The 15759-nt window shown below is 47.3% G+C and overlaps 1 protein-coding gene across 10 annotated transcripts in view; it reads left to right on the top strand.

Moving 5' to 3' along the window:
- PAX5 (paired box 5) overlaps positions 1 to 15759 on the top strand; it is a 198148-nt gene that overhangs the window by 61063 nt on the left and 121326 nt on the right. For all 10 annotated transcript variants that reach the window (XM_006886846.1, XM_006886853.1, XM_006886850.1 and 7 more), the window contains one exon: positions 9790 to 9965. In XM_006886846.1, coding sequence (XP_006886908.1) covers positions 9790 to 9965 — 176 coding nt within the window. The remainder of the gene's footprint in view (positions 1 to 9789; positions 9966 to 15759) is intronic.

Raw genomic sequence — 15759 nt, 5'->3', positions numbered from 1 at the left:
GAGCAGGGCCTGAAGAGTGTGCTAACTGAGGGAATAATGGATGCTGGTAGTGGGGATTGACAGTGAAGGACTGCTTGAGGCAGCCTGTTGGAAGGACATTGAGGAATGAGTGGAGGGACTACCATGGTGAAGCAAGTGGGGTACTAGACCAGATGAGGGGGTGCTGGAGGTTTGAGAGTTGTCCAAGAAGAGCCTTGGAAACATTTTAATCATGAAAATGGTCACAACTAACATATTTGGAATGTTAATTTTGTGCCAGGCATTGCGTGAAAACTGTCACATGGATAATCTCATCTAATTCTTACAATAACTCATGGATTGTCCTGCTCTGTAATTGTTCCCAGTGCGCCAAAGAGGAAATGAAGGGCTTTAGTCTTCCTTTAGAATCAGAAAAGGTAGGTGTCAGGGATGAATCCTATCTTCACACCTTTTCAATCTATATGCGGAATAGATCATTCTATAAGGAGGAATGTGACATCAGGATTGAAAGAGGGCTCATCAACAACCTGCGCTATGCAGATGATACAACCTTGCCTGTTGAAACTGAGGAGGACCTGAGCCATTTGCTGCAGAAGGTCAAGGACTGCAGCCTTCAATATAGATTGAAGCTCAACATCAAGAAAACAAAGATTCTCACCACTGGGCCAATTGGCAGCATCATGATAGGTGGAGAAGAGATTGAGATTGTTAACAGCTTCAGCTTGATTGGCTCCACAGTTGACATTCTTGGTACCAGGATCCAGGAAATTAAAAGATGAATTGCACTGGGAAAATCTGCTGACAGTACTGAGGAGCAACGATGTTAATCTAAAGACTAAGGTGCACTTGATCCATGGTCTTTGCAATTACTTGTTAGGCATCTGAGATGGACAATGACTAAGGATGATAAAAGAGGAATTGATGCTTTTGAGTTGTGGTGCTACAGAAGAGTGTTGACCATACCATGGACTGCCAACAGAACAAACAGGTTCACCCTGGAGAGGATGAAATCAGGCTGCTCCTTGGAGGCAAGGATTTTGAAGCTCCATCTCATATACTTTGGGCACATAACCAGGAGAGACCAATCCTTGAAGGATATCATGCTTGGAAAGGTGGAGGGACAACACAGGAGAGGACGACCTCACATGAGATGGATTGACACAGTAATGGGGGTTAATGGATAGGTGTGTCAGAGACAATGAGATTGGCTCGGGATAGAGCAGAGTTCAGAGCTATTGTATATAGAGTCACTATGAGTTGCAGTCCATGTGATGGCACATAACAGACTTCCTATCTGACTTGAAGATTAAAGGACAGTTGGAAGGGAGTTCTGGCAGCCTAGTGGCAAGAAGCTGCACTGTAATCCCAGAGGTACGTGGTTTGAATCCACCAGATGCTCTGCTGGAGAAGGAGGGATAATCTCCTCCTGTACAAGTCAGATCCGATTTGACGGTACACACACAGAAAATAATAAAAATTTTTAAAAAAGGAAGGTTGGAAAGAGCTCTAGATCTGCAGAAAAGAGACCTAGGTACAAATTCCAACTTCACCAAGTGACCTTGGAAAAATTACTCCACCTCTAAGCCACAGTTTCCTCATCTGTGAAATGGGGAGAAAGGAGAAGCTGATGAATACCTTGCACAGGCATTCTGAGAATCAAGCAAGTTAAAAGATGCAAAAAGATTGTGGTACCGTGGCTGGGACTGAGCAGGCTCCATCCAAGGTGAGGTCAAGTGGTTCAGGGAGCTTGTGTCCCCATTATCTCTATCAGCACCCCTTCTTTCTTTGATTAGGATGGATGATGATATAGCTCTCTGTTCTTAAACAGGACATTTTGCTAATGTATCTTCAGGGAAAAGCCCTTGCCTCTCCCTTTATAATCTGTGACCGCACATAGCCCCTCCTGAGGATAACTTCTGGAGCCTCTACTGCCCTCATCCTTTGCATCTGGAACAATATCTTACAGCTGCGAATTAGCTTGATCTAAATTTGGCTGGCCTCTGCCTTCAAAATTGCTTTTAGAATTAACCACTACAGCCACCTGAGACCAACCCCAAGCTTCATGGTGTCACTTGGCCCAGGTTGGAAATGCTCCAGGTCATAACCAGCTGAAGGTTCCAACCCACCCTAGCTCTGGACTCAGCCAACAGCTGGCCCTGTCCCCTCATCCTCACCCGAGAGGCAAGTCGGGGTGCATGATGAGTGCTGGAGTCCTGGGATGTAAGTAGTAAACTGAGAGGGATTGTTGGTCCTCATGGAAACCTGAGTAGCTGATCGGACTAGGACTCTGACTGGAATGCGAGTGGTAGTATAGTTAATAAAAAACGTGATAGGTTCTGGGAATTGAATTGTTTTCACAATTTTAAAAGGCTTAAGTGTAAAGTACAGTAGTGAAGAAAAATTAGACTATTTCTTTCCGTCTTTGATTTTCTCTCCCTGACAGGCTTCCCTCATGTGTCCATTTCTAAGGCAAGCAGAATGGGATCCCATGGCTAACTCAGACATTCGGGTAGAATGAATATTGCTGGGGATGGGGGCAAGGCGGGGGCGCATAAAAACTGTATAGGGAAGCAAACCAAAGTCAGACACCCTGCAGTTGAGTCAGTTCCGACTCCTGACCACCTCCATCAGTTTTCAGAGGAGACTGCCCACCTCATCTTTCACTCAGAAAGTGGCTGCCAGTTTCAGACCAAAGTCCTTTCTGATAGCAGCCTAACACTCAACTGAAAAACAAGTTCATGCTTATTTGATATTATTCAGCCAACAGACTCTAAGGTAGGTGACATAAAAGGGTTTTGAGGGGGAAAAAAGTTAGAGATGACAGACTCCACTTAATATTATTGGCTGTCCTTTTGAGGCCGAGGGAGGGTGCCTCAACTCATACAGAGGGTAAGGGCAGAGCTTGGGCTAGAACCCAGTACTGCCCCCTCCCAAGCCTTTTCCCAGTGTGTCCTGCTGCCACCCTGCCATGCTGAGCTGTGACTGTGAGGACACAGGTGGCTCTGACTAGGCTCTGTGAAGAATTAGGGTTCTGAGAAAGGCTAGAGATTCATTTAGTATCCCAGCTCCCTTTCCTGGGGCTCTTCAGCCCCCAGTTGGGGGTTATATCCCAAAGGCCATGATATCAGAAGGGATTGCGGACATTTCTGTTTGTTTGTTTCTCCCAGCGAGCATCTGCAGACATAAGTGCCTGATGATTTTTAAAGAAACAAACTGAAATCCGCAAGAAAAATGCAAACTCCCTGAATCTGCTGTGCTCTGAAGAAAACGCAATGGGTTTATGATCTTCTAAGACACACAGCAGACAGCTTTCTCCTGACAGATGGGAATCTCAGGCTGTTTTGTTTCCTCCCCCTTTGCGTGACCAGACCCGATTGTGTAAAGCTTTTAGCTTCAAAGCCAGGTTGTGAATAACATTGGTTTAACCTGAAATTTAAAGCCAGCATTTCTTTGCTCCCCGAGACGGGGCTTCCTGCCCCTTGCTCCCCTGAAGCTAGCTTCCAGAATGTTAATTCTGCGAGCCATGGTTGACTAACCCCAGCACTGGGTCTATTACATATTATTTGATTTGGAGTAGGGAAAAAAAAAGATTTAAAGATACCATGACCCCTGTATACCTTTGTACTTTTGCCCATGTCTGTCCATATATTTAAACGTATGATTCTCATGGTGAGTCCAGATTTTTCTCCCTGGAATAAAATGGGGTTGGACATTTACATAGCCTCCCTCCAAGACCACATTCCAGGATTAAGTCAGACAGAAGTTAACACACAGGCCTGGAGGTTCAGATCTACTTCCATGCAGGGGTGAGTTTGCTGTCTTCATTTTGTAGCTGACTCTGAGCATCACTGTGTACTCACCATGCTGTAGCACCTACAAATGGGCAGACCAGCCACATCTCTGCCCTCTGAACACCAGATGGGTGGTTTTTTGGTCAGAGTGCTTACCATGGTGGAGGTTTGCCTTTTCATGGGTTTAATGTTTTTTTTTGTTTTTTTTTAGGAAAACAAACAAACAAACAAACATTTGTCTCCACCACTGGACTGCAACCAAGCTGACATTTTCTTTTCCTTCTTGTTGTTGTTATGTGCTGTCGAGTTGCTTGCAATTCATAGCGACCCTATATACAACAGCCCTAAACTGCTCTGTCCTTTGCCAATTGCACTGTCTCCAATACACCCATCCCGATTACCCCAGTCACTGAATCAATCCACCTCATAGAGGACTTTCCCCTCCTGTGCTGTCCCTCCACCCTCCCAAGCATGACGTTCCTCTGCAAAGACTGGTCCCTTCTTACAACCTGTCCAAAGTATGTCATACGAAGTCTCAGAATCCTTGACTCCAAGGAGCAGCCCGGTTTAACCCTCTCCAAGATGAACCTGTTTGTTTTCTTAGCAGTTATAGTGCTTAAATTAGGGAGCTCTGCTGGTTTCACGATCTACTGTAACCCAAAGGAATGTGATTCAAATGCACCAGCTGCTCTGTGGGAGAAAGATGGGCAATACCCTTTCAGGCTTTGAAAACCCACTGGCGTGTTAGCTACGAGTCGTTTCTGACTTGATGGTTACATCCAGCAGCAGCGGCATCTCCCATACTTTAGCACAGTGCTTGATCCTTTAGGCTGGGTGAAGGAAGAATGAATGAGATGAGATATAGGAGAAGGATCCCCATGTGTGCAGACCAGACATGTAGAATGTATTTGGTTTGCTTAAGGATTACTGGTTTGTTCATTTATTCCATGTTCCCTGTGGGGCATGCAGAGATGAATGAACTCTGCGTGCAGTCTTTGCCCTGAAAGCGCTCATAGTGCGGTGTGTGAATGAAGGCCTCAGGGAACTAGACTTCCAATATAATAGATGAGAAGTGGTCAGAGCTGTCAGAAAAGGATCTGAGAACTGGCTGGGGGCATGACGGAAGGCATCCTGGAGGAGGAAGCATGAGCACTCAGAGGCAGAGTCTTTCCTGGGAAAACGGTACCTTTGTGCTAATAAAGAATGATTTCTGTTCCATATGACAGCCTGGATCACCACCCTGGATTTCCGCAGGCTGACTCCACTGCAACTCCTTCACACACCACACAGTTACTGACTTTTAGACACTAACAGACCCTGTTATTTGTGGCCTGTTGAGTTGATGCTGCCTCGTGGTAACTGTGCAAAGCAGAATGCTGCGTGACTCTACCTCACCCCACAATTGCCTGCATGTGTGAGTGTCCACTGAGGGTCTCTCATGCCCTCATTGGCTCTTTCCTTCACCAAACTTGATGTACCAATTGACACACCCTCCCTCCACGATTCATCCTCAGGGAATCAAAGTCTTGGATGATACCCTGGGACCCATAGGATTTTTCACTGGCTGATATTTGGAATCAGATACTCAGACTTTTTTCCCTAATCTATCTTAGTGTGGAAGCTCTCCTGAAACCTGTGTACTGTGGACAACTCTGCTGGCATTTGCAATACCTTGGGCATAGCATCATAGGGACGTGGCACACAGTATGACAGATGAGGGTGTGGCCCTGCCTCCTGTCTGGAGCTCCCAGTCTCTCACAGCATGGCTCAGATCCTTGCTATAGTCTCCAGAGCTGCCTGGGCTGACCCCTGCCTGCCTGTCCAGGGGTGTCCAGGCCCTCTCCCAACTCACTGCTTCTGCTCTTTCATCTTAGCTCAAGACTTTTGTAAGGACAGGTCCCTCTGCTGGCATGTTCCCTCCACTGCCATGCACCTTCCCTGTGGCCTTCTCATCCTTTTCGCTCAGTTCAGGCATGACTTCCCTTTTGAAAACTTCCCTGACCCTCTCCAGATGAGGTCATACTCTGTCCCCTGTGTGCGTCTTTCTACATGCTTTTATCCTGCATAGCATTAATCACTGCTAGTAGTCAGCTGCTTTTCTGTGTAATTCTTGACTAAATGTTGGCTGCTCTCTTGAGGTTGAAAGGAAAGGTCTGTGTTGGTCATCACTCTTTTCTTTCTCTCTCTCTCTTTTTTTAAAAATGTATTACCTGGTACAGAGTAGGCACTTGATCCATATTTGATTAATGAATGAATAAGAAAATGATTTTACATATAGGGGCGCCTCAGTGTCCTGGACCAACCTAAGGAAGTGGTAGCCTTTTGCCATTTTCTGTACAAACTAACAGAGGAGCCTTTGCCTCCCTCCCCACTTAACAGGACAGGTGGGGCAGGAGCAGGAGGAACAGTCGCAGTGGGAGTGAATGATCAGCGAGGCCCCTTTTCTCAGCTTCCAGTCCCCGCTCAGAGTGTCTGGGCCATCGGCAACTTGGACTGTCTTTCCTTTCCAAAATTAACATTTTACTCTTAAAAGAATATTTGCAGCAAAACTGGCTCCCATTTTACAATTTCTAGACATAATGATCAGCAACATTGGTTGTTTTCTTCACATCCTCATTATTTCTGTTCTAGTTATTTCACTCCCATAGTTTAGACTTACTCCCCAGCTCAGCCTGGCAGGTGACATGGCTGACTTTCAGACAGCCAGAGCAGGACAGAGCCAGTCCTCTTCTGATGGCTGCCTGAGCTCAGAGTATGTGTGCTGTCCTCAGGGTGAAGGGTCTCCATGGACCCGCTGTACATGCACTGAGAGCCATACGCTGAGGCTCACCCTGTGCTGGGCCCTCTGCAGAGAGCAGACAGCGACCTTGCCATGAGGAGTTCTGAGCAGTGGAATGAGCCTGGCCTGTGAATCCTGTGGGGGAAGGTCGTACAAGAAGACCTCTGTGGGAGAACAGCCTGGCAGGCTGGAAGACACCACCTGTGGAGGGCAGAATTGAGGCATGTCTGCTGGAGCTGCTGGAGGGAAGGCTCAGGCCAGTGGGGCAGGCCAGGTCTTAGTCAGGAAACTAGACCTGGCAACAAGAAGGTGGCTTTATTGAGAGTTTTGGGCTTACCTGGCAGAATGGGGCATTAGGAATAAGGGAAATTTTGGTAGCCAGAGAGAAGTCTCTTGAAAGTGATTCTTGTCTCTGTGACTGTGATCTCTTGCCTCTGTGACTGTAATCTCTTGCTTGTGGAGGTCATGGGAACTGAGACCAAGATCCAACTTTGGCAGGATTGAGTGAGGCCACTGGAAGGAGAGGGCCTTGGGGATAACGTGCCGTGGAAGGGGAAGGATCTGCCTTGTGGGAAGCCAGCATCACAGGCTTCCAGAGGAGCATCCCTGGCTTTAGGCCTGGCATCGTTGGTCAGATAGAGCAGTTCCCTCCTTGGCCCACACATCATGGGGATCAGGCCATGCAGGCTTTGGCCCAGCCTATGGCATCTTTTGGAGCCAAAATTGAAGTGGGATCCAGAAGCTCATGAGCTGTCTCTGGAGGCATTTTCCTTAGAGGATGCTCTCAGCTTGTTGGTTTTACCATGGGTTCTCTGAAAGGCAAGGTCACTTATATGAGCACCCAAAGCTGTGTCTCTGTTCCACTGTTAGGCTCTGCATTGTCACTGCCATCAGATGGGACAGTAGTGTCTCAGTGACAAAATACTCCATTGCTTCATGGTCTTTGGTTTGACTTGTTCTTCACAAGGGTGGCATGTCGACATATGTGTTGAGGTCTAGGCAGCGGCATTCTGGAATGAGGGCCGAGCAAGGCCTCGGGTACAGCCACCTGTCAGTACCTGACACATGCTCATTTTCCACAGGCTTCCCAGGGGCCAACACAGACACCTCACCTCTGACTCTGGCTGAGGCCACTGCCTTGTTTAAATGTTTCCCTTTGTGCTTTATTCTGAATAGCTCAGGCTCAAGGCTCACAAAAGATTTCTTCTCATTTCCTTTCTGCGTTGATAATTCACAAATAATTTCTTTGAAACATGAGCATTATTGCCAAGGAGTGTCACAATTAGAATTACTAACACTAGAGAACACGGAGAACTTATTCCTTTGCCTTGTTTGTAAGGTGAATTTCAAAGTAGACAATCTAAGCACTCCTTATTTGATTTCAGTCTGCTTTATTGCACTCAGGGAGCATGCGTGGCCTATCCTCCAGGCATCTGTGCTGTTAACATGAAGGTTGTGCTGCTCTCGAGGTTCAACTCTGCTAGTGTTTTTGTGGCAGGAGGATGGGCAGTCTCCTCCTGTAAGACTTACAAAAATCTCCTGGAGGGTCAGTTATGAATTGGTTCCAGCTCAATGGTAATGAATTGTGTTGCGGTTTTATACAAACTTGAAGGTTTATATAGAAAAACATATTGGCGCCATTTCCCCAGCAGTAGGTGCTTACGTTGTGTTTCTCTGTCACATTTTGGACAACCATGCAATATTTCAAACGTTTTCATAATGACATTTACAAACTCAATAGACTGTAATATAGTGTAAACATTACTTTATATGCATATAGAAACAACAACAAAATTTTGTGACTTGGCTTATTGCAATGTTTGTCTTGTAATTGTGTTCTGGACCTGAATCTGCCATATCTCTTAGAAATGCTTGTATATATAAAGTTCTAAAACTAGTTGCTTAGTGGTTAAGGAGCTGGACTGCCCACCCAAAGGCAGGCAGTTTGAATCCACCAGCTGCTCCAAGCGAGAAAGGTGAGCAATCTCCTCCAGTGTGGCTTACAGCCTCTGAAAACTCACTGGAGGTTCAGACTCCATCGCACATAACAACAGTAACGGAACAAAATAAAGCACAAAAAGCATGATAGGAGACTTCTCCCTCATTCTCTTCCTTACATGGCTTACATAGCTTACATGGCTAACTACTGTAAGAGTTTATTTTTTTTAAGTTCTTTTTTGAGAACTCCTTGTACGCAGTTATACAGATACACATAAAGGCTGGTTATTTTCCTCTTTCCTTGCAAAGTTGTATCTTACACATGCCGTACCTTGGGTATATTTTTTCTTTTAGCAATATATCTTGATGATCTTTCTATGCAAATTTGTGCATATATTCTCACTTTTTGTGGCTGCTTAATATTCTACTGTGCTAATATACCATACTTTGTCTGTTGTTGTGTACCATCAAGTTGGAGCCAACTTATAGCTGACCTTCTTTTGCCCACCTTTTCTCAGTGGAGCAGCTGGGGGACTTGAACTGTGTACCTTTGGGTTGGCAGTGCAACTCCTTATCACTAAGCCATCAGATCTTCCTTTATCACACTAGTTCCCTACAAATAGACTTTGTAGTTTTTCCTAGTCTTTTGCTCCTAAATCTTTTATCTGTATCACTTGCATATGTGCACGGTTAGTTGTAAAATAATTTCCCAGAGGGGCAACTGGTAACTTAAAGGGATTTGTGATTTTGATAGACCTTGCAAAATTGTCAGCACATAACTCAAACACTCCCACCAGGATTGTCTAAGTGTGTCTGCTACAATCTTCCTAGCATAATGTTTGATCAGTTGGTCATGTGGTATGGTGACACCAGCTGTGGGCAAAATCATCCCTTCAAGGGGTTTTCAGCACAAGGGTGACAGAGCATTCCTATCATGATGAAAGATGTCATCTCTGGTCTTAGACTATCTGAGCTCAAATCCTTGACAAATCACTTCCTTTCTCCAGGCCTCAGTTTGTCATCTGCGAATTGGGAAAGTAATCTCACCTACTTAGCATTAGGTATGATAATGCATGTCAGAAGGGCTTCACACAGCAGCCTGCCACAGGGCGGTGGGGGCTGACACTGCTCATCACGTGCCTCCGAGTGCGGTGCCTCTGCTGTAAGCTTTACTCTTCCTGTCAGGTACAGGGCTGGGCTTATAGGTCTTTTAGATCTTCTTCCCAGTCTTCGTGTCTCATGTGTCTTTCTTTAGTGACTTAAATAAGCTCCATTCACCTTCTTCTCTCATAATCATCAAAGGTATTCAGGAGTCTCCGGTCCCGAACGGTCATTCACTGCCTGGCAGAGATTTCCTCCGGAAGCAGATGCGAGGAGACCTGTTCACGCAGCAGCAGCTGGAGGTGCTGGACCGTGTGTTTGAGAGGCAGCACTACTCGGACATCTTCACCACCACGGAGCCCATCAAGCCTGAGCAGGTATGTCTTGGAAATCACTGCCCACCACACCTACTACTGAAATGCAGGCGTGGGGCACTCCCTCAAAGGCAAAGGGTTTCTGGCAGGATGTGGGCGAGAGTTCAGCAGGTCCTTCTCTTCGTGGGTTTACATTGTTCTTGGCCAAACCTGACAAATCACAGCATCCACTAAGGTCAAGAGCATCTGTGTGGGGGCTCTGGAGAGTTTCTGCTTCTCAGGCGTGTGCATGGCTTGTTGGGCTGTTCTGCAATGCTGAATGGAATTCCTTCTCAAGTCTTTTTAGACCAGGGTTGGAATCGCCTGGGTTACCGCGAATAAGGTTGTTCAGGGCTTTTGTTCCAGTCAGGCGATGGTGAGCATATGTAACCACCAATGACAGGCCAGTATCACCATGGTACTGCCACCCTCTTATTAGGCCTCCCTGGCATGCTTTGAAAGGATGCCCTCTAGATTCTGGAGATATTGAAGTGTCTCACTGGACAAAAGCCCTCCAGAATTTTGTGCCAGGGTAGGGGGGGAAGCAGGAAGACCACCCTTTGTTGAGCAGCCGCCCTGTTCCCCACTGGGCAGTGGGGAGTCACTGCCTGTGACTATGGAGGGAGCGTCCAGAGGTTTTGCCAAGGGAGAGACTTTCTGGGGCTGAAGGAGGTGCCTAAGGTGCTGGATTTAGTTTGGGAGAGGGCTTCCTCTGCCCAGCCAGAGTGTAGTCTATTACCTCTTGGGTGCTGGGGACTCACACATGTTTCCTGTTAGCCAGCTCACTCTGGTGGGTGAGCCAGAAGCCACAAGCAACACCTTTCTCCAGCCCTTTCCTAGCTGGTTTCTGGTGGTGAGAACAGGCCTTTCTAAGCTGCCTCTAAATGCTAATAGATACATCTGGAGAGAAGCATTTTCATGCTTCTTAAGTTTCCAAAAAAACCCCATTGAAAACAGTGTAAGCGTGTGTCCATTGCTCCCGGTGAGGGGGGCCTGGAGGTGGGGAGTGAGTAAGATCCTGGGGGCCACCATGCTGTGAGTCTAAACATCTCTAATGAGTTGACTCTCAAAGACTATCTAGCCACTTGGCTTCCAAATGGAAAACTGAGATCCAGAGAGATGAAGATACTTGCCTGAGGCCACACAGCAAGTCGTGTATTCGCTTGACAAGTATTTATTGAGTGTCTGCTATGTGCAAGGCACAGAGGCATGTTGCATTGTGGGCACATCATACACAATATAGGCTTGGACCTACCCTCAGGGAACTTACAGGTGAACAGAAGAATCACAATAAATAAGAATCACCCTAATTATTGCAGATTACAGGTTCACTTGTTGTTCCAGGAAATGTCTGGCTTTCTCTGTGAGCACAGAACAGGGGCTGAACTGGTCTTGGGGAAATGGGGAAATACAGAACCAAGGCTAGGGATGTGGGGGTGGGGCTGATATGCTGGGCAGAGGGAAAGCAGGTACAAAGGGTCTGAGGTGAGGGGGAGCATGACTGGGGTGCAGGGAGTTGTGGGGGGAGTGGGTGGTAATGTGGGGCGGGGGTGAGTCTACTTTTGTAGACTTGAGTGAGGACTTTGGTCTTTCTCATTAAAGTTGAGTGTAGCCTACACTGGGTATAGTATGGCCATAGATGCTGAATGTGGCTGATCCCACACACTCTAGATCCTGGGCTTCCATCACAGATGACCTCCTCCCACTACTCAGGCCCTTTACAGAGATGACTGAAACCACATTTCATTTTGGCATCGTAGAGAGAAAGAGAGAACTAAATAAGGAACACTTCCTTAGATAGGGTCCACCTTCCTCCCCAAATTTGGGAATTTCTCTTTTAACTGTTGACAAGACCATAAAATCAACAGAGGCCAGCTTGTAGTCCACTTCATTTTATAAAGGACCAAAAAGGGGATAGGGCTTGTCTTAGGTCATCCAGCAAGTGACTGGTAAAGATCAGAGTGCCAGGTCTCTGTACTTGACCTGGCCTCCTGGCTGCAGACTGCTGGTGTTCCTATTAAGTATTCACTGAACATGGACGTTCTGTGTTAATGACTCCTTCTGCATTTCACAGTAACTCAAGACTCTGAATCATATTTTATAGAACTTAGAAATTCAACAAGATTATACCAGAGACTAGGGAGCTCTGATAGCTTAATGGTAAGAAGTTGCACTGCAATCCCAAAGACAATGCAGTTCAAATCCACCAGATGCCCTATGGGAGAAAGGTAGGCAGTCTCCTCCCAGGGGATTCACTGCGTCTGAAAACCCACCAGAGGGTCAGCTATGGGTCAATTCCAACTTGACAGTACACAACAATAACAACAACAACGTATACCAGAAACCAGTACCAGCTGCCATTGAATCTCAGGGTGAGGTGACATCATTTGTCACCCCAGGGTAGAACTGTGCTCCACAGGGCTTTCAGTATGGACTCAAATTGCTAACTTTTCCATCAGCAGATGAGTGTGTTAACAGTCTATACCACCCAGTGGCCGTGGGCAGAGACTATAGGGCGCCATAATTGGGAAGAGTCCAGAAACCATCCATCACTCACTTGCTCAGATGCTCATAAGCTCATTATCCAACATATTTTTTTGCATGTCGGCCATGAGCCTGGCATAGGGCCAGGCACGCAGGGCTGAATCAGACACCAGTTCTGCGTGTCTCTGTAACATCTCCCAGGGGCTGCATGCTGTGGACTCAGACCCTGTAAGACAAGCATGAAGATTCTGAGTGAGGGTCCTAAATGTCTAACAAGGGAGGGAGACAGTATCTCCTCTGGGACCATCCAAGGAGAGGGGTTATAGGACGGAACAATAGGACCATATAGCAATGGGGAGCCGATGGGAAGGAGGACCTGAATTAGACTTTGTGAGGGCTCTGTTTCCTGGAGCCTGGCCTCAAAGTGTCCTTCAGGATGACTCGGGCATGTCTGCGGGCCTGTCTCTGACTGTGGGCTCTGAGGCGGGGGCCTGCAGGTGAACCGTGTGGCAGGATAATGACTGACTCAGTGTTTTCTGGTTAATCTGCTTCACCTCCCTGTAATGCACCATAATGAGGAGAGATGGAAGGTGAGGCCGCCAGGCTGCTGTGCACACACACAGGCACTGGACTATGAATGACATACCCTCGTGCCCGATTCGCAATCACTTTGGACAAATGACAGTCCTAGCAAGGGGCCATGGGTGGGGAAGGCATGTGCATCAAGGGTACAGGTTCCTTGGGTCTCCCTGGGCTTGTCTTATGGGGCCCAGAGCATCATGGTAGTGGCGCCTGGAAGGGGATGTGATGTTGTTGGCCACTGAGACAGGCTGCCTTTTCCATCTGTGATAAATGAAGCTGTTGGAGGGTTGTTTCTCTGCGGCCTAGATGGGGGCGGGCATTGCTGTATACATCACCGAGCAGCCTGGTGGAGAAGTGTGTTTGCTGGCCTCAGCCCTAGGGGAACTTGATTTGAGTTCTGGCACTGCTGTGTTGAGCAAGTCACTTTTTTCCTGGGTGTCAGTTTCTGTATCTGTGGTAGTAGTAACCATGGCTTTGATGATGACAACAACAAAAATCACCTAACAGTAACAGCAATAATCCACCTCACCCATGCCTGACACTACAGTTTTCACGGAGGTTCACAACTATTCTCTCATTGATTCTCAGCTTAAATGCCTGCCAAACAGGCAGGAGAAGATTTGTGAGCCCCATTTTCCAGATGGGAAGATTCTTTTTTCTAGATGGTCCACCCAGGAAGGTTCTAGGACTTGTTGAGGTCACAGAGCTGGATCTTCTGTCCCACCTTGTGCAAGATAAGCCTCCACATGTCCTGTCAGCTCTGGGAGTCAGTTTTCCAATTGGCTTTTTACTATCAGAGTTGGCCTACCATCCCAGAACTCTTGCTGTAAGTTTGGAAAGGTCAGATCCCTCCAGATTACTCCACTTCAATCCAAGTGGGTGGCATAGTCTCTCTATAGCTGGGTTGGGGGCCTGCCAGCCATTCTGGGGCAAATAGCCTTGCTGCTTTCCCCAAGACCTACCAGTAGTGGGTGGGCTGAGGCTTCCTTCTTTTATAAAGGTTTTACTTGGTAAACCTTTTGCCCTGGGTAGAAGGGGTTAATGTACACACACTCCTGGAGCAATGAAACACTTCCTTTTCAAAATGGTTATTGAAAAAGCAATTCTGTTTTCCCTACATGTGGAGAGAGTAAAAATCACCTTGGAGAGGAGAGAAAAAAAAAAAGGAAAGAAACAACTGGTAGACGTGTGTGTGTGTGTGTGTGTTGGACAGCGGAATCTGCTTCAGTAAAACTCCCATTGACGTTGTCGTTGGTGAGGGCTCTGCTGGCTGGAGCCGGTCCCTCCTCCGGCCGCGGCAGGAAGGCCGCTGAGCACAGCCTGCCGTATTTACTCTCGGCAGACTATTAACCAACACCAGGCTATTAATCTGGCTTTTGAGCCTTCACTAAAGCCCATAAAAGCTCACAGTTGTCAAATGGAGTTCATTTTAATTTCCTTTCAATCACAGTAAATTATTCAGGTGATAAATCAGCTGGAGCAGCCTCCTGGCTGTAATAGAAACCCTAATTCCTGGCTAATTATCCAGCCCATTGCTGCCAACAGATCAATACGGGTGCAAAATGGAACGGGCCCAGGGCCCTCCCTCCCATTGGGCCAGATACAGAGAGACAGCTGGGGAAGGGGGACGTGCTGCTGACCTCCCAGGAAGTTCAAAGGTCACAGGGGGTTAAACTGGGAGAAGGCCTGTTTCTTGTCTAGCCAAGAAGCCACCAGCAATGCCTCTTGTGCTTCCTCATGAACCATTCTGCTCTCAGAACATGGTGTTTCTCCAGGCTGGTGGGCCTCGGGGCAAGCTGAAGGATGGATTCTAACACTGCCTACTCCTGGGACATCCTAGCCCTGGGAAGGGGCTGCACTGTGGTCTGAACATGATTGAATTTCATAATCAGTGATGACCTAAACCCCCATCAGGAGTCAGAAGAAGAAGAGAAGGCACTGGTGGGCTTTCTTTCTCTTGGGAGCTCATTTTGTGTCATAAGGGACTGTGTCCCACTACCAGGAGGTGGTGTAGGGAGAGGGAGGTATGAAGAGACAGGTGTGCCAGGTGGAGAGAGAGAGAGGCAGCTTCCTGGAGGAGGTGCTATCAGTGCTGTATCTTAAGGGCTGAGCACAATTTGGATCCCAGGAGATGGTGGGAAGTTGTCTGGAGCGGACATTCTGAGCAGAAGGAACAGTGTAGGCAAAGGTATGGAGGGACTGCTCATTGGTTGGGATGCTTGGGATGTAGGTGTGTGAAGTCAGGGACAGTGGGGCTGGAGAAGCACATGAGGCGTGACTTCGTTTTTGGGGTTAGGTGCCCCAAAGACTTTGTGGTCTGGACTCCACAGCTCATCTGGATGCTTCCTTCCCAGGGCCTCTTATTCTGTCCCTGCTGCTTCTGTTAGAACTCCCTTGTTGCAAGGCCTTGTGTTTGTCATGCCCAGCCCCTGTCTACAAGCTCTTCATGATTTCCCATCATTCACAACCCAGTCCCAGACCTTTGGCCTCCCTCATGGCCCTTCATGCCCTTGTATTCTTATGCTTGCACACGCGAAGGGTGGTGGGAGCAGTGTCCTAGGCAGAGGGACTAGCTTGCAAGAAGGCTTGAGGTAGTAAAGACATTACTTTTGACCAGTAACCAAGAAATGTCCCAGGTGTAAGGAGCAAGGAAGGCAGAAAGTGGAGTACGAGGCATTTGTGAAATGGTGGGAACTGGCTGGGAGGGGCCAGGGCTTTGGGTTTAATAATAAGATCAAGAATAAACCTTTTT

This window comes from Elephantulus edwardii, unplaced genomic scaffold (genome assembly GCF_000299155.1).
Source record: "Elephantulus edwardii isolate Elephantulus edwardi_28Jun2011 unplaced genomic scaffold, EleEdw1.0 scaffold00052, whole genome shotgun sequence".
In the NCBI taxonomy this organism is placed as follows: Eukaryota; Metazoa; Chordata; class Mammalia; order Macroscelidea; family Macroscelididae; genus Elephantulus; species Elephantulus edwardii.
The sequence above is the reverse complement of the archived record's forward strand: the minus strand, read 5'-3'. Positions and strand labels throughout refer to the sequence as shown.